The sequence below is a fragment of the Thermobia domestica genome, chromosome 11 (genome assembly GCF_964235325.1).
Source record: "Thermobia domestica chromosome 11, izTheDome1.hap1.1, whole genome shotgun sequence".
Classification (NCBI taxonomy): Eukaryota; Metazoa; Arthropoda; class Insecta; order Zygentoma; family Lepismatidae; genus Thermobia; species Thermobia domestica.
The window spans coordinates 217,700,244-217,719,842 of NC_137464.1; the positions used below are offsets into that span (position 1 = coordinate 217,700,244).

General features: G+C 35.0%; 1 protein-coding gene across 1 annotated transcript in view; it reads right to left on the reverse strand.

The window, feature by feature from the left end:
• lic (dual specificity mitogen-activated protein kinase kinase lic) overlaps positions 1–19,599 on the reverse strand; it is a 49,548-nt gene that overhangs the window by 22,579 nt on the left and 7,370 nt on the right. Inside the window, exons 2-5 of the mRNA XM_081731634.1 lie at positions 18,300–18,489; positions 13,377–13,428; positions 6,119–6,284; positions 319–555 (exon numbers count right to left, since the gene is read on the reverse strand). Of these exons, the coding sequence (XP_081587760.1) occupies positions 319–555; positions 6,119–6,284; positions 13,377–13,428; positions 18,300–18,309 (465 nt within the window). The 5' untranslated portion in view covers positions 18,310–18,489. The remainder of the gene's footprint in view (positions 1–318; positions 556–6,118; positions 6,285–13,376; positions 13,429–18,299; positions 18,490–19,599) is intronic.

Consider the following 19,599-nt stretch of genomic DNA (forward strand, 5'->3'; position numbering starts at 1 on the left):
TCGTAGAAAACTGAACCGTGAGAGAAGATATTATTTCCACTCTCATATAACAATTATGATAATTTAACCACTCTCATTAAACTGAAAAATTACATATTAACAAACAATAACGCACTTCACTTGCACATGTTAGCCAACCTCGTTAAACGCACATAAACACATCATTAAAACAAATATGCAATTGTCACCACAAATCCACTCACAATTACTGAATATCTCACTCGCTTCTTCTTAGATTATGTACCGCTATTCAGCAATATACAACGTTACGAACACATTCTTTTCGCTCATTTTGCATCAAGAAATTACACAACTTACAGCAAATGCAATATGTCCTAAGATGTCCTCTCTGATTTGCCTGCCATTTCTGTAAACTTTAGTGTAAAATTTATCTAGACTTGTGTCCATGACTTCCATGCAGATCCACACGTCTCCTTCACGAAACAGGGCTCCATAAAACTGAACGGTGTATGGACAATCAGAAGACCGCATCGAAATATCCAGATCCATTAACAGGCGCTTCTGTTCCTGAGTATTTACGGTGGCTGCAATCCGCTGTAAAGTTGGTAAATAAATAAAACAATTAAAATAATGTTTTTTTTTCTATTATTTTAAGAAATTTTAATTAAAATGTACAGTCTTGTTAAAAAAAAACTTAGTCATTCACATTTCTTTGGAAAGCTTTTACCTAAAGTTGAAATTAATTAAATGTAGATCTTCTTTGGTTAATTAACATCTTTATTTAAAGCCAAAGTACTCGAATTTTCCAGTGAAGGTTGCCAGAATATAGTCTTCTACAGCACGGTGGATGGCTATTTTTTTTTTTTTTTTTTTTTGAACAGAACTGTATAGTTGTGGTCGAAAGTTTTTTTTTCTTTTTCTTTTTTTCCCTGATTGTGACAGTACTATTTAGGAATAATAACCCTACAGTGATATAGCAGACTAACATATATCGTAATCCTTTGTTCATAAACAAAAACCCAGAACAGGTTTGCCAACTCTAATTAATGATTTTATTTAAAGTACAATTATTAATTTCACGATGTGATATGACATCTGATACGCTAACGTTTACTGGAATACTAAACCACTAACACTCAAATATATACATTACTTATGTTAACGTCCCATCATTATTGCACCAAGGTTAAAAGGAAATGGACGGATACTAATGTTGGAATGAAGAAAACGAGAGAACCCCTAGTAAACCCCCACACGCGTTTGTCCACCATAAAGACCACTTGGCGGGACATGCATCCCAGGTGAGTGTTCAACCACTGAGTCACCGCAGACCCCGTTAACCTGAAAGTTTACTGGCTTTTCTTACAAAATGATTAAATGAGTGTAATGACTTTACAAATCCTTGTTTAGCAATGTACAGTCTGAGTAAAATGTTCTTTGAGGTTAAATTAATGAATTGAGTGATATTTAGAAAACATTTTTGACATTATTCAATTTTAATAGTAATTTCACAGTACTGCACAATAGGTACTACCTATGTTCGAAATGCGCTATTACTATACAGCGTGATTCAAAATGATGTACAAGATTTTGTATGTCAATATTTCATGAATTACACTAGTTAACAAAGGTTTTGTTACATAAAAGGAAATACCTGTTCTTAAAGGAACTTTTTGCGCTGAATTCGAATATGCACTCGGTTTTTCTCCATCACGTACGATTTTCCCGTAACAGAGGGATTTTCGGGAAAATCCCTCAAAAATTTCCCTTTTCGTTTATTTTACACCCCAAGATCTTGTCCCCTTGCATATACTAACATAGAAATTATACCTAAGTATACTTTGATTCATATTTAACAAACCCTCCAAGTTTCGTAATAATCGCTTTATTCTTTCTAGAGAAATAAATATGTTTGTATGTATACTGTGTGTACTGTTCATTGCACCTTATAGTAATGCTTTCAGATCTCTTAAGTTGAGGTAAAACGTTTTGCTTTATTACCACAAACACATATATAAAATATAATACAATATAATTTACAAGTGTGACAATTTACAATAAACAATAATACAAATGTACCAAAAGGTCATGAAAAGACAATCAAAACTATCACAATATATGAAACTTCCATTGGGTTACAAAAACGTACACTACTTCCTTCTTTTGTAAGAAATGTTGCATTCTCTAACAAGACCCCAACAATAGTCCCCCATCATTGAAGGATCCCATCGTCCCTGGTACCTTTTCTCCATTGCCATTATATCTTGGTGGAATCTTTCCCCCTGTTCGTCGCTGAGAGCACCTAGGTTAGCAGGAAAGAAGCTGAGGTGGGAGTGCAAAAAGTGGATTTTTAAAGACATCCTACAACCCAACTCTTTGTATTTCTGTATCATGTCCTGTACGATTTCTGTGTAACTCTCAGCTTTGTTATTGCCCAGAAAGTTGCGCACAACACACTTAAATGCTGTCCAGGCAGCTAGCTCAGCACTGTTTAACTTGCTGTCAAAGCTATCATCAAGCATTAATTTCCTAATTTGGGGACCAATAAACACTCCCGCTGAAATCTTAGCATCACTCAGGTTAGGGAACTTATCTTGCAAATACTTGAAACCTTCACCAGATGTGTCCATGGCTTTGACAAAGTTTTTCATAAGTCCTAACTTGATATGAAGTGGCGGTAGTAATATCTTATTAGGATCTACCAAAGGAGCGTATTTGACGTTGCATTCTCCAGGTACGTAATTCACTCTAGGTTCCCATTCCTTCACTTCATAATGTTTGTCATCAGCTCGGCTATCCCATAAACATAAAAAACATTGGTACTTCGTGTAACCGCACTGCAGTCCTAATAAAATACCAACTACCTTGAGATCACAACATATTTGCCAACAATGGTCCTTGTAATTTATAAGATTTAGCAAAGTTGACATGGTGTCATAGGATTCCTTAATCTTCACTCTAACCCCATCTCCCATGTCATCTCCATAGCAACGATTTCAGAAGAAACCATAGGAGATATTAACCGTGTGTTGAATAAGGCGGGCACTTCACCGAAGAAAAGAGAAATAAAAACATTCCATTCCAGCTGGAAAAAATGTTTCTTTATTTTCTATAATTTGTAGACCAATGCATCCTAGCAACTAATGGTAGTTTAGTAAGATTTTAATTTATTTGTGTATTTAAGTATTTTAGGTTGATGTGATGGTGTGGATTTACTCCGATTTGGTTATAAAGAATATTTCAATAGTGAATGAATATATACAAATATATATAAGAGAAATCAATACCCAATTTAGGCATGCACTGAAAACAGTATCAATCGAAATTATGAAGTAATATATTATTACTCCTCTAAATATGATCTAGATATATACATATATTCAGTGCTGTATAGCACAGAAGAAGATGGAGTAATCGTTGAAACGGTGACTGGTTAAAAAAAAAAGGGAAATAGTGAAATAATTTAAATTGCAGAGTTACTTTTTTTAATGTTTTCTCTCAGGGTTATTCTTTTATGTGGACAGGTTAGATACTGTTTCTTTCTTCTCTTTTCTTTTTCTTCTTTTCTTCTTCTTTCTTTCTTTCCTAGTCTAACGGCCATACTCATGTCATCTCAGTTTAAAGACATTTCAATTTCTTTGGAATGTTTTTATTTCTCTTTTCTTCGGTGAAGTGCCCGCCTTATTCAACACACGGTTAATATCTCCTATGGTTTCTTCTGAAATCGTTGCTATGGAGATGACATGGGAGATGGGGTTAGAGTTTTGTCGACCATGTGACAGGACTTCTTACCGTCTCGTTCGCTACTGAGTTACTAGAATTCCGGCGACCGTAACTTAAGATTTTGTTGTTATAGTGATGAAAATATCTACTGATTAATAGAAAATGTTGATCATAGTGGCTTGGTAACAGAAAACTTTAGGCGATCGAGTAAAAAAAAAAAAAAAAAAAAAAAAAAAAAAAAAAAAAAGTTTTCATAAAGGAACAACCCAGAAAGAGAGAAGGCATTTCCTATATCATCGTGTATATAGAGAAAGATAAATTGCTTCATGAGTTTCCATTGAGATTGTATTCAAGTGCATTAAGTAAAAAGTAATAGGGGAAAGAAAAATAAAGGAAAGAGTGGGGGGTATGAAAAGATTTTTTTTTTTAATCTCCAATCACTGTAAGGATGTTACATCACTGAGTGCGCAAGTGGTATAGAAGGTTTTTTATTTCCATTATGTAAAGGGACAGCTTTAAGGCTGACCTTTGACGCGTCGATAAATAACCTCCATTCTTCTGGAACGTAAGGAATTCCTAGCTCCGCCATCAACCCATTTATATCCGTACATACGCACACATTATCTTGCATTGAGAAATAGCTTGAAAATTGAACATGCCTTTTCCTGTACACTGATATGTTCGTTTCTGCATCCAATAAGTTCCACTGCTGGAGCCTTGATCCCAGAAGTTCCGCCTCTTGTTTTGTCAGGCGCAAATCACGGACTAGGTCATTAAGTTCACATTGCCGGATGAAATGTGGCTCGCGAACACAGTCAGGGATGAACGTTGGATCCTTGGATGTACATGTTGATGTCGATGGTTCATCAAGGTCATGATCATCATCAGAGTCTTTTGGCCATATCTCTTCCCAGTTGGTAGGGGGCTCGGGAAGTGGAAGTTCTTTTGCATTCTGTTACATTTGATAACAAATATTGATAACCATTTCATGAACAAAACGAAAAAACTTGGAGAATTGTATATATATGTATTAAGATATACATATACTGTACGTTTAAAAAAATATACGTTGGAAGTACATTCTATTTTTATACACGTTTCTAATTTACAGAGAGCAATACAAGTGTGTTGTTGACTATTGTAAATATTCATTTTTATGTCTGTGTTTGTAGTAATAAAGCAAATCGTTTTTACCCCAACTCAGGAGATCTGAAAGCATTACTATCAGGTGCAATAAACAGTGCACACAGTATACATACAAATATATTTATTTCTCTAGAAAGAACAAAGCGGAAACGAAACTTTTAGGGTTTATTAAATATAAATCAAGGTATACTTAGGTATAATTTCTATGTTACTATATGTAAGGGGACAGGAGCTAGGGGAATAAAATATCTGAAAAAGGGAAATTTTTGAGGGAATTTCCCGAAAATCCCTCTGTTACGGGAAAACTGTACGTGATGGAGAGAAACCGAGTGCATATTCGAATTCAGCGCAAAAAGTTCCTTTAAGATCAGGTGATTTTTCTCATGTAACAAACAAAAAGTTTAAATTTGTTAACTAGTGTTATACACCACAAGTGAATAATCTACACAACATTTGAAAGAGAAAGTCCTAAATTTTCCCATGCCACCACTCGAGCGCAAGGCTACTCCACAGCCTATATGCCCCGTCTGTTGATACATAGCTATTATATGTTTTATCGCAAACAAAAGTTTATAGCCTCTTTTTTTTTTTTTTTTTTTTCCCACTTTGAAACACTTACTAGGGTAACGGATCTTGTGTGATAATTCAAAAGACAGTAGACTTAACCGAAGGAGGGTAGGTCTTACTTCCCAGTCAGTCTTTATCGCTGAGGTAGAAATTAATTCAAGAAAAACGTCGAAATTACAGTGACACTGTCGTCGAACTACGTCGTTGGAGTTAAGCTGATTTTGAGCTTAACGTTCCTGATTAGCGTGGAATTCGAACTATATGAGCTCCCCATCGGGCATCGAACTCGGGTCTCCCACGCCAGAGGCGCGTACGCCAACCGCTTAGCCACGAAGGAGCTCCTACGTCGTTAGAAAATTAAATCTAAGTTGTCATTCATGTAAGAAACAAGCCAGTTTTGCAGCATCGTGAAATATTTAATCCAGTAACTGTGTTTTAAAAAACTTTCCATACGATAAAGCACACAGCAGACTCTGCTCAATTGACTCTGCTACAGGACTGTCTGCTAGATGAGCGCTGTAGTGGTGGTATTAAAATCTGAACTTACCCTTTTAAATGTGTTAATCATTCACATCCACTGTAAAGATCACAAAATATTTAGGTACAAAATACGAAAGTAATTTTGAATCATTTACGAGTATTGAGAGTAAGTACGATCAATACAACTAATGTATCCAATATCTTAAATTGAATTTGAACAAAGAAAAAAAAAATTACACACCTTCACAGCCATTATGGTATCACTGGGTACATGACGCATTTTCTCTACAACACCATACGCTCCACGGCCGAGATCGCAGATCTTCTCCAACTTATCAGCTTCGACAACAAAAGTTTTCTCTTCGATTGTGATTGTTGTTTGTTTGTCCAAATTTCTTGGAGGTGTACTGTAAAAGAAGGACTACATCTTTAAATTATTATTATTTACAAAAAATTACCATAACTATTCCCACGCGTGGGCAAGGTGAAAGGTTTCCGGCACAAAGATGGGATTAATATCAATAAAATTTTTATGTTGGTACATATTTTTAAATAACGTAAATCAAGTGTCAATTTGATCAACCGAACAGTTTTGCCATAGAAAATGCATGTGTTGTGTAGAGTCAGTGAGCGTAATTATGAGACAGATTTCACAACTTACTCAGCTTACGTTAGTTCTGAAAGCAGTTAACCTAGGCAGCAGTTTATGGCGCCAATTAAGTAACAATTTGCTACCAAGAAATTTTCTGTCATATCATAAGTTGAGTAAATGTCAAATTTGTGCTGTTTCATAATTTTTCTCCAAAAGGGTAATTATAAGACACCGGGTCATATGAAGGAGTCCAATGTGAGACAAAGAAGTCTTAGTTATTTTGTGTTTATTATATACAGATATATAGATATTTGGAGTTAGAAGAAAATAACCAACAAAGAAAGTGGAAATAACTACTGATGTTACTCTAACATCTTTGGAGTTTATTATAATATGCCTATAGGCTAATAGCCTATATTAGATAGTTTCAGGTTACAAAACAGGCTCATGAACAAATTTAGACAAAGTTCTAGACTGTTCACTAAAAACAACTTAGGCTACTTCTATTTCTTTATGTTTTAGTATATTGTTATGCAGCCTAGGCTATTTTCAACAAAATAATGTAGTCTAGAATTTTCGAAGTTATTAAGAAGCAAGATTATAGGACTACCTGACCTACAGAATAGAGCTTTTTCGAAACTTAACAAACTAGGATGCAGAGACAGGTCCCAGTTATTGCTGAAATACATTAATCTAACATCTAACATGCGTCTCATAATTACACTCCATACATATAAGCAAAATGAGATAACACAACAAAAATATTTGTAACTCTGAAACGAAAGCTCAAGGGATAAATTCAACTTAACCTATAACTGCTGACCTACCAGGCTTCCACCAACACCCATTGGTTTTACGACTGTGATATTACTGCACTAATAGATATCAAAGTTAATGGCAAGATTTCAAATTTCGGAACAATCTTTTTGAATGAGTTTGTTTAAAAAAAAAAGGTACATTCAAACTTTTGTAAACTGAAACTTAAAAATGTAGACAGAGCATTGTGAAGGATGTTACTAAATGCCCGTGTTCTTAATTAGTATTTACCATACAGTGGTTGAAGATCAGTCAGAGGCGTCTCATAATTAGTCTCCATAAGCAGAGTCTCATAATTACCCTCACTGACTATGTTTCGTTCAAATGAATAAACTGAAATACAGTGTCGTCATATAAGTCTATGTTCTAGAAGGTTTATAGCCTACGGAAATCCATTTAAAGTTAGTGAAAATACGTGACAAGAAGCCAAAATAATAATTTTAAAAAATCATCAGAGCAGGACAAGGTACTTCGGCAATGGGAAAACTGGAGATCCGGAATACGAATTGTTGGAATATCTACCATGTTCAGGAGATTTGGCACCCTCTGACTTCCGCCTATATCTAAATAGTTCTGGCTGAAAATATTTTGAGTGAATGACGACGCTTTAGGAGCCGTAGATACTTTGCAGTCTTTCAGAATCGTACTTCAGCACGGAATCTATGAGCGGAAAGCGTTGGACAAAGCTGACCTACAAGATGACTTAATTTTTTTTTTTTTTTTTTTTTATTATATAGTATAACCTCTAATTTGATCATATTTTTAAGTTCTACAATTATAACTAAATTTATTATGTTAAAGTCCACTTCAAAAATTGAGTACACTTCGAGTTTTCAGACTTTTCCAAATAAAAGACACTGCATTTATACGAAAGCGTATTTACTGGTCTTGTTTTGTAAAATTAACGTTGTTCACATAAGGATACAGGAATGCATGTTTCAGCTTACATTGGGACACATTTATTAAGGAAAACTACTTTCCAGTCGACACATAAATAACAGACAACTTACGTCACGCTTTGCCTGGTGATGCATTGCATCGTTTTAACGACACCCAGCCTTGTTTGTACGAATCCTTATCACTAGTTGTCTGTTCATTAAAACGAGCAGTTGTGTGTATTCTATTCGTGTCGTATATAGGCAAAGTTGGGTGTGAACTTGCTGCATGCGACTGTGTTGCTTTCATTTGAGTGAATTAGTAAATCAGTACAAAGAACGTGGAAGTACCATAATAAAAAGCAGAAGTAAAACTGAACTAAGTGTAAATCGTGTGCTGAAGTTGTTATTTTGAGAAGAGTGCTTTTTTTTTTTTTGTGCGAAAAATCATTCAGTGGTTGCAGATATCAGTAAAGGCAATATGTCGGACTCTTGAAAAGACAGCCATAAATTGGTGTAAATATTGCGCGGAAAAAAGCTCATCGTCCAGAAATAATACCTTCTCGTAAGCACAAGTTCATTAGAACTACAAGCAAACGGAACAGATGCTTTCATCTTGATACGTAATTCCCACAATAAAACACGGAAAAGGAGTGTCACTATGTGGGGATGTTTTACAGCTAATCAAGTTGATGGTTTGGTTGAAATCAATAGAATAATGGAGAAAAACGTGTATCACAACATTTAAGTGAGGTACGCAAGTCCATTAGGAACAATGATTTTGGACCCGAACTTCGTACTACAACAAGATAACGGTCCCAAATATTCTCTCAAGTTATGAAGTAATTATCTGCAAAACAAAGAAGAAACTCATATTATCACAAAAACAGAAGAGCCGCCACTGTCTCAGAATTTGTCACCGATCGAGCTCTTGTGGGATGAACTTCACGTTAACAGTTCGTGAACACATGCCAACGAATAATGAAGATCTATGGGAAGGTCTTCAAAGCCATTGGAATCGCAAAGACTGAATACATTGATCACATAAATGCCCAGGATATATAAGCTCATATCAAGGCTAAAGGTTGGCACTTCCATCAACGCAAATTTCCTCAATAAATTTGTTTCAATACAAACCGGACGTTTATTTGAGTTTCCTTATGTGATTAATGATGTTTATTTTGCAAAACAAACCCAACAAACAGGGATTTGTATGGATACTGTGTATTTTATTTTGAAAATTCTGAAAAAAATAAGTAGTGTTCTCGGACTTTTAAAAATGACTATATATAAACTACAATAATTTAACAACCGATAACTTATAGCCTAGTATTTCAACATTAACACTTTTATAGTATTGGTACTGTATATCGTAGTCTGAGATTCAATACGGCGTATCTCCATTTTTGGCGAATTTGAGTTTTTGATACTATTAGAATCAGCATAGGATGAAGGACACTCTGGTTGAGTAGTATATTTATATCACGAAAATGGCTGTTATTCCCTAAAATATGTATTGCAGTAGTTCTCAAAGAGGGGTCCGCGAGATCTAGCCAGGGGATCCGCGACGCCTAAAAATTGAAATGTGTTGTAATAAAATGGAACTCACAGTTGTTATGCAAGAATTATTTTTCAGTTACTAAAAAGAAAGCAATTAGAAATTATACCTACGTTTGTAAATTTAAATGTTTTCCTCCTTTAATAAATTTCAGCCCTGTGAGGATGAGGAGTTGTCTAAAAAAGCATTGCATTATTAGGTGCCTTTCCGTACCACTTATGTGAGCAGACCTTTTCTGCTCTTTGAAGTATTAAAACCTTAAAGCGACATCATCTTAATGTGGAATCGGATCGAAGGTTGATGGTGACAAAACTTATTGCAGATTTCAATGCAATTATGGAAAAACGGAAAGAATGTCATTGATCACATTAGTGACCCCACATTTGAGAACATTGTTTATCAAATAGGTTTCCTTTTTTAAAAAAATAGTCTTGAAAGATACTGTATTTTCAATTTAAATTTCGTTCACTACGAAACAATCATGTATCTTTTGAATAAATTACTTATTGCATTATTTTTCTTGTCAGTAGTAATTCTAATCAGTATATTTTTTTTAATACCATATGAAATTTCAGATAGTATAGCAAGGGGGTTCGCATATCACTTTCCGACTGAACACGGGTCTACGTTATCGGAAAGTTTGAGAACCACTGCCGTATTGTTTGAGGCTAAAGCTAGTTTTTAAATAGTTTTTTTGTCTCGCCTGTAAAATTGATGAAATGTTACTTACGCGGTATTGAATCTCAGACGACGATATGGTAGTGCTCATACAGTGTTAAGGATATGAGAGTAATTAACAAATGAGTATAATACTTCGTCACAACTTTCGATCACCAACACCATTAGAGTTCAAAGAAAACGAAGCAACAGAAAATTGATCCCCACATTTACGCGCAACAGGGTTGGCAAAAACCATGGTTTTTATTTTTTAAAAAAAAGTTTTTTTTTGGTTTAAACCAGTTTTTTTTTTTTTTTTTTTTTTTTTTGTTTGTTTAAACCAGGTTTTTATGGTTTAAATGATTTGCTCTATATATTCATATCATATATGGACAGAAATAAGTTTGTTTCGCCTTGATGTTATTATGCAACAACCGGGTTATACTGAAAGGGGTCACATAAGCTTAAAGCGGAATAAAAACCGCTTCTCGAGTTACATCCGAGAGAAATTGTCCCCCATTTGAACTCAGAACCAGGACTAATTGGCCACAAATGCGATACGTCTGCCGACTCACTCACGAAGGAATCCTGATTATTAAAAAAAACTTTATACTGATCTTTACATGCTTCTTAATATAACTGTCAAGAGTCATTTCAGAAGGACAAAAAGATAAACAGTTGCACAAGTGAAACCATTACACAGAATTACATATGAACAATTTCAAAGTACTACGGAGTACAGAAGAACTAATTTAGTTCAAGTTAGTCAACAACGACTTTTATTGGTCCAAATTAAAGAAATGCGCCGACTTAATCTGCATATCAATAAGAAAAGTGAATAAAGATACGAATTATTTGAGTCCACTTTGGCTCGAACTCATTTATACATAAATAGATACCAAAGATACTTATTTTACTAAATGCCTCTCGTGGGGTCTGTATGACCCCCCCCCCCCCACACACACAAAAAGTACGGCATTTTCGATGTATTTTATCAATAGTAAACATTGAAACGAAACAATATTTAGAATTTTTCTTCGATTGCAATTACATAACAATAATAACAACTACAAAAAAATCACAAAATAAACTTGTAAAAAGAAGTTGTTTTTGTAGTACAATCTTTTTGAGTAATGAATGGGGAATTTAGGTCTGAATATAATACGAATAATATACGGGAGTGAAACGTGATAACCCACAAATGTGTGTTCATCAAGATTCTACAAACACTTACACTTTTACGAACATTTTTTTGTTTTTTGTTTTAAACCAATTGTTTTTTTTTTTTTTTTTTTTTTTTTTGAAAAAAACAGCTGGTTTAAACCAGCTTGGTTTAAACCAGCCAACCCTGACGCGCAACGATAAAAAACTCGTAAAATGAACGTTTACGAAATTCGGGTACTACCTATCCATTATCCACAACTAAATTATGAAATCTACAGTTCGTTATAAACTTTCTAAGGCTACTTTTTACTTTGCTAATGAAGCTAATTTTCATGGAGGAGCAAAGTCGTGTGTCTTACCCTATAAACACTTTTCTTCAGTACACAGACACAATAGAGCAAGGAGTTATTATTAATATTATTATTATTATTATTAATAGAGGTAGGGTTCCTATCGATCGGCATTTGTGTGTTAGTACGTCTGTTCCACGGTAAAAGTCGTAACGTTATCCGAACTTTAATTACACTTGGCTCCCTATCAGCAAAGGAAACATATACGAGAAAAACAAGTTTTCCAATATAAAAGACGTGAAAATTATCCGATTACGACAAAACATAGATATAATTTCTTTACGTCATTCTGATCAGCTCCATAGCTTGACAAAACCTGCCGACAATGAACAAGTGATCCATAATAATTTTCATGAAGAAATATATGCGATTTTACACCAACATGCCGAACATTTTCTTTTAGGCTCCCCAATCTTTTTCTCTGTATAGAATTAAAATCAGCGAAGAATGAAGTAAAATATCCATCATCTCTTTCCCTCCGATTTTTTTCTTTCACTATAAGTTTCGTAAAACTCATTCGGTTTTGATACAGTATTATGCATATTTTCTTCAGCTTTTCCGTAACCCCAATGTTTGGAATTACAATCACCCACAAATGGGCGGTGAATTTAGCCTCCTAATGTGCGATGGATAACTGCTTCCCCTCCCTTCCGATTAAAAAATATGATCCACGATATCTCCTAAGAATATAGAATATCATGCACTAGGACATATTCAGAATCACTACTTGGATTTAAAATCAATCGAGAACGAGACAACCTTGACACATTACGGTTTCACGTTAAGCTGTAGGTCTACGTCTTATACAAGGTGTTACAAAAATTTGTCACAATATTTTGGCAATAGACTCGTCACATCAAAATAAGAAAAAAAGTTCTTATTGACCTGTGGTTGGACGTGCAGAGTTTCGTAGTCATAAGGCGCCGAAAACGTGAAAAAATTAACTTTAAAGGTCATAGTTCCACTACTATAACACCGATCGTAGTCGAGTCATACTGAGGAACTATCCAAATATCCATCTTTCAGAACCTTCGGTACTTGTTCAATCATTTTTAGGAGGCTGTTTCAGAGTACTTAATCACTCTGCACCTCCCTCTCTCAAAATTGGTGTGCAAGTACTAGAGCACTTTTAAACATGAATATTTGGAGCGTTCTTGGAGCTACGAACTTTTCAAGTTCCCTTGTTTCACGTTTTCGGCACCCTATAACTCGAAAACTATTGACTTTTGAGCACAGGTCCATATGAACTTATTTCTTATTTTGATGTGAGGAATTTATTCTCAAAATATTGTGATACATTTTTTGTAACATCCTGTATATAAAGTACCAAGTACTTTACTATATGTTCAATAGATACACGGTGAAACTTCAGAAAACCTCACAGCCGCTACCATAACCGCAAATACACAAAAAATATATTTTAAAAAAAACGTTTCTTGATCGCGTTTTCGAAGTAAACAAAATAACTAAAAGTAAAGAAAACTCACACTGGTGCTGCCTCCTTCGGGACTGTTAACTTCGATAGTTTAGGCCTCTGTCCTGCAAAGATAACATGTTAAATACGATTAAAAACATTATTTAAAAAAAAAATGTAATGTAACTGAAGATTAATCAGGATACGGTTATTGTAAGAGCAGTGATGTCCTCAAGAATTTAAGAGGAGATTCCCATCCAAGTCACTTATTCACGTTTATGAAGTAAAAATTTATTCCTTCTATAATAATAATAATAATAGGTGCCTTCCATTTCAATTCAGGCAGAGCATGTACCATCACCATCTCAGATATTGTTGAAACTTTTTTTTTATAGCAACTAGACATGTTTTTAAGAGACCCATATTTTTTTTGTTTTGTCGAAAAAAATTTTCCCGTCAAGTAATGGGCCATCAAAGACGGGGAGTACAATTTATGAATTGTAGAAGACATAGAAAATGGTCAACTTTGGAGCCTCACCATTCGGCTATGGAGACAGGTAGAGTTATAATTCTTGTTGTGGTATGTGCATAGGGATATAAATAAACTATATTTTATTATAGTTTGGTTTGCGCATGCGTATCTTTTTGTACAAAAATTAACAAATGAACGTCAATTTATCTGAAAAGTCGAAGTTTGCGAATTTTTTTTGAGCACTTCCGGTTCGAATTTTAAAATTCTGTTTTCGCGGTTGGTAAGACCTGGTTACCCGCTTTCCGAAAAAAAATTTGTATCGCTTGTGTGTGCAACCGTTTAGTCGCAAAAAATTCGAGAAATTGTAAAATTTTCAAAAATCGCCATTTTTGGGCGCCATTTTCTCGAAAACACCATCTTTTAAAATTCTGAAATTTTGTCAGATGGTTCAACTTTACATGAATAATAAACACACCAAATACCATTTTCGACCAATGCTTCATGAATTAACTGCAGCCTTTTAAAGTTATCGAAGTTTCGTTAACTTTGATGTCACAGTTAGCAACACTGCAAACAATAAAAGTGCAATGATTTGATGATGTTTGTGGTTGACATTCATTAAATGAAGAATAAAAGGTTTTCTTGACTGTTTTTTTCCATCATCCAAAGCACCGTATAAAATTTTAATATACAAATTCTATTTTACTTCATGTGGACTTCGGTGAAAACTGGACTGTTTATCTTCAAAGTGAAATTCAGAGTTATCACCGGAATATGAAACAACTGGCAGTTTTGTTGTAATAAACGACGATAAAACACACGATTCAGCTCATGTACTCATAGCCATAGACAAGATTCTAAAAATACTCGAAGAAAAGCGAAAATATATTTTATAGAAAAAGGTTTGAATACGTGAAATTAGTGTCTACAATTTTCCAAACCGTGTCAGTGATTTCTGATGGTGTTGCATCCCACTTTAAAAATCGCTTTCAGATGTTTGATATGCAGACAGGTCCGATAAAGCAGTGGTTTTGCAGTGAAACCGGCCATGAAACCGGTTTCTGCGACGGTATTGAGGGGGGAGGTGTAAAGAATGTGGCAACGCGGCATAACCTTAAGCAAAAACAGATACACAGTATTAAAACCGCAGAAGAAGAAAATGAAATGAAATCTAAGTTTTACGTCCCACGTTTATGCCGGTTAGGCTAAAGACTGTGATTATAAGAAATGAATGAAATGGTGGAATGCAGAAAGTGGGAGGAAACGGGATAACCCCGAGAAAACCCACGAGCACAGTGTTTGTCCACTACAAAGCCCACACGGCGCGAGCTAGGATCGAACCAGGGACCCCAAGCACCGGAGGTGAACGCTCTACCACTGAGCCACCGCGCCCCCACTAAAACCACAGAAGAATTCGTGAGTATAGTGCAAGTACAAACTCCGGGTATTAATATCGTTTTGTTGCCTGGAACTGAATTCGACGACTTTCGGAATAAAAAAAGGGAAAGTATGCGACCGGTAACTGGTATTCAACGAAGTCATCTTTGGCTTTCGGAAAATGGCGAAGTTTTTATGGCAGTAATGGGTCACCATGAACTAACTTCATGCTTCCCCCAAAATCGAACTTCTGCAATTCAAAGTGTAGATTTATGAAATCTGCAAAAAGGAACTCTTGTTACATGTATGATAACCAGTGGTGCGTAGCAGAAATATTATGAATAAATCATGAATTACGTGAAGTTGAAGTGCTGTTTATGATTCTACATGGACCTTCAGCATTTGTGACTATCGACAATGTGCTACGCAGGGGCGGATCCAGGACGGACTTCTGGAAGGGGGGGGAGTAATACTGCTACTTAGAGGTACTTTTAAGAGCTCCAAACTCTGAAATCGGTTTTATTTATATATATATATAAAAAATTCTTCCCCTTGATCCACTCCTGGACGAGTTGTGAGTGAGCCAACACCTATTGGAGCACCTGCACGGTTACATGCTCTTAGCGAAGACACCAACCAAGCAAATGATTGGTCCATGTAAAATAATAATAATAATAATAATAAAATCAGGGAAATTTTGTTTCCGAAGACCATTTTAAGTAAGTGAACTTGAAATTTGTGCGTTTCGTAATCGTAATTTCCACCTCAGATTATTTCGGTTTAACAAAACGGAGGAGTAGGGGGAGGCTCATTTTACTATTTCAGAGAGCCTTCTTGATCAAAATGATGGAAAAGAACAGTCAAGAAAACCTTTTATTCTTCATTTAATGAATGTCAACCACAAACATAATCAAATCATTGCACTTTTATTGTTTGCAGTGTTGCTAACTGTGACATCAAAGTTAACGAAACTTCGATAACTTTAAAAGGCTGCAGTTAATTCATGAAGCATTGGTCGAGAATGGTATTTGGTGTGTTTATTATTCATGTAAAGTTGAACCATCTGACAAAATTTCAGAATTTTAAAAGATGGTGTTTTCGAGAAAATGGCGCCCAAAAATGGCGATTTTTGAAAATTTTACAATTTCTCGAATTTTTTGCGACTAAACGGTTGCACACACAAGCGATACAAATTTTTTTCGGAAAGCAGGTAACCAGGTCTTATCAACCGCGAAAACAGAATTTTAAAATTCGAACCGGAAGTGCTCGAAAAAAATTCGCAAACTTCGACTTTTCAGATAAATTGACGTTCATTTGTTAATTTTTGTACAAAAAGATACGCATGCGCAAACCAAACTATAATAAAATATAGTTTATTTATATCCCTATGTACATACCACAACAAGAATTATAACTCTACCTGTCTCCATAGCCGAATGGTGAGGCTCCAAAGTTGACCATTTTCCATGTCTTCTACAATACATAACTTGTACTCCCCGTCTTTGGTGGCCCATTACTTGGCGGGAATTTTTTTTTTTCGACAAAACAAAAAAATATGGGTCTCTTAAAAACATGTCTAGTTGCTATAAAAAAAGTTTCAACAATATTTGAGATGGTGATGGTACAATTTTATATTTTTTTGCCTGAGTTGAAATGGAAGGCACCAATAATAATAATAATACAGCATAGGTCATAAGTCGTCTAACACTAGCTAATGTTAGAGATCTCGATTGACTGGAGTAGAAGCAGCTGACTGACGTAAACAACATGTTATGGTATGGTTCGTGAAAAATACTTTGTAACAAGTGATTCATAAAAGATTTAAACTTTGTTACACACGGATACCGTGAACAAAATTTGGAATATCATCAATAAAAACCTCAGTTGCTACCAACTGCTGAAGGAAAAGAATAAAAATTGAAGACGTGCTTTTTGTGAAGCAGGAATGTTTTAATTTATGAGTGTAAATAATTTAATCTCTATAATCTTGTCCCTAATAAAAGCTTTCATTAACTTAGTCTTGACAATACTGATAGTTATTAATGGAAAATTAGACGATAAATGTAATTTTTAAAACAACATATAATAATTTGGGGGAGTAAAAGTAAGCTCCTTTATTGATACGATCCTTACAAGTTTACAGTGAATGGAATACATTAAAAATGAACCAGGAGAGCGTCACATTTCTTAGCTATAAGAAGTTCTTAATTAGACGATGGTAACAGCAGTTGCCGAAACCGTTAACAGATAACCACTAAACACATTCGGCAAGTTAAACCCATCCTTTCTATTAATATTATAATATGCACACTGACATTACTTTTAATATGTGTTATCTTAAAACATCAAAGAATGCATTTTAACACAAAAGAATGCATTATTGTCACCTATGTGGTGCGTCGTCGAGTTGTCCTTTCCTACAATATTTCAGAAATCTCACCGTTTGTGTTTAGCATTTTAGGATTTAGACTTCTGAGCTTTCGGGATCTACGGCTATTTAGCCCGTCACGTATGAGGGATGACGTTCCTCGGCGAGCACACTATTTGGGGAGAGGTAAGGTAGAAAGGACTGGGGAAGGAAGTGGCCTGGGTACTGTAGGTTAGGTACCACTCTGGCATTTGCCTGGTGTGAATGAAGAAATCCCAGGAAAACTCCATATAGGGTAGCTGACGTGAAAAAGCTTTTTATACTTTTTCGACCGAGTGTCCCCATCAGGAATCGAACCAGGGACCGCTCGCACCGAAGGCGAGAGGTTAGCGACTACACAACTCACCGTTTGTGCTATATACCAGGTCTATTTAATTAATATCGAACAGTTACATATTTATTCCTGTCAAGAAAAAAAAGTTCTTCCACACTTAAAATCAAAATTAAGTGGGTTAGTATGCCTTTTTGTCTGCTGAGAACTGTACACAGAACACTAATATTTTTTTGAAACAATAGCGTTTTCAAATAACTCATTGACGCACCACTCAGGAAATAATATTTCCACTTTTATTGTAGTTAAGCCCAGACAAAATCACGAAGTTTGTAATGCTTATTTGCAATTTCATGCTCATATGCCCCACACGTTTTATTCACATTGCCTACATATCTTATCGATATAAGGATTTATTTTCAACTATCGAACTTTAGCCAACACTTACTTCCTGACATGTTTATTCTACTTCAAGGAACCACTTCAAAGGATTTATCAAATAATGACGGAAGTCTTATATCAGCTGTGCAGCGAGGTTTAGAAACTAAATTCACAGCCCTTCTGAAACAAATAAGGAACATCCGACAACATCGCACAGCTAATCCAACGAATCAGCTACGAAAACAGCAGCAACACACCTGAAAAGAACAAAAACGAGAACAGTTCAACTAATGATAAAGAGTAGATCTAATTAGACAATTACGAACATTTGTCTAGTTGAACTAAACAAGTAGAAGGGTCATTTCATATAAAGTATTTCTTCATTATTTTCATTATTATTATTATTATTATTATTATTATCCCATTTTGAACGTAACTATCTCTGATCTTATACATACTTGGTTCTTATGAAGTACATGTTTCCAGTTAAAACCTTCTGAAATATGAAAAACAAAAATTGCTAAAACTGCTATTTCTTGCACACCTGCAATCACAAAATACTCATAAAGAGTTCACGTGGAAGAGTGGAATAAGCACCAAATTGTAGCTTTTGTAATGAGCTTTAACTTGACATGTCACATTATTACCTTTCGATTTTTTAATTTCAGGGTCATTCATATTATTATTATAACAACTTTTTTTCCTTCAAAAACCCATATTTTGAATAACTTCACATTTCACATCACAAGAAGTTTTGTTATAGGATCACAATGTATGGTACATGAGTAGCTATTACAGTTAATTCTAAAATTTCGCTACAACTTACAAGGAAAACTATTTACACTTTCACTATAATTTCCATATTTCGGAAAGCTCTAACTGGAAAGTACAACACATAAAAATCAAATTTTGCAGTTTTTCCTACCTTAGATGCTATTTCGTGACAACCAAGTATAAACAAAATCAGAGATGGTCAGGTTTTTTCATTGGTCCATTTGACATGGAATGACTTAAGGGTGCCCCCATCAATTAAAAGTGCTTTTTAATTAGTCCAAGGTACAAATTAATAACAAACTGTGGTCACGTGGAACATTGGGATTAAGATTTTTTAAAAATGAAATTCTGCCTTCGAAATTCATTTTTCATAATTCATTTTTTTAAATGAAATTTTGAGTTTTAGGTTCCACAGTTATGCCGGTTAGGCTAAAGGAGATGGTGATGATGAGAAACGCATGAAATGGTGGAATGAAAAAAGTGGGAGGAAACGGGAGAACCCCGAGCAAACCCACGAACACTGTGTTTGCCCACCACAAAGTCCACACGGCGCGAGCTGGGATCGAACCAGGGACCCCAAGCACCGGAGGGGT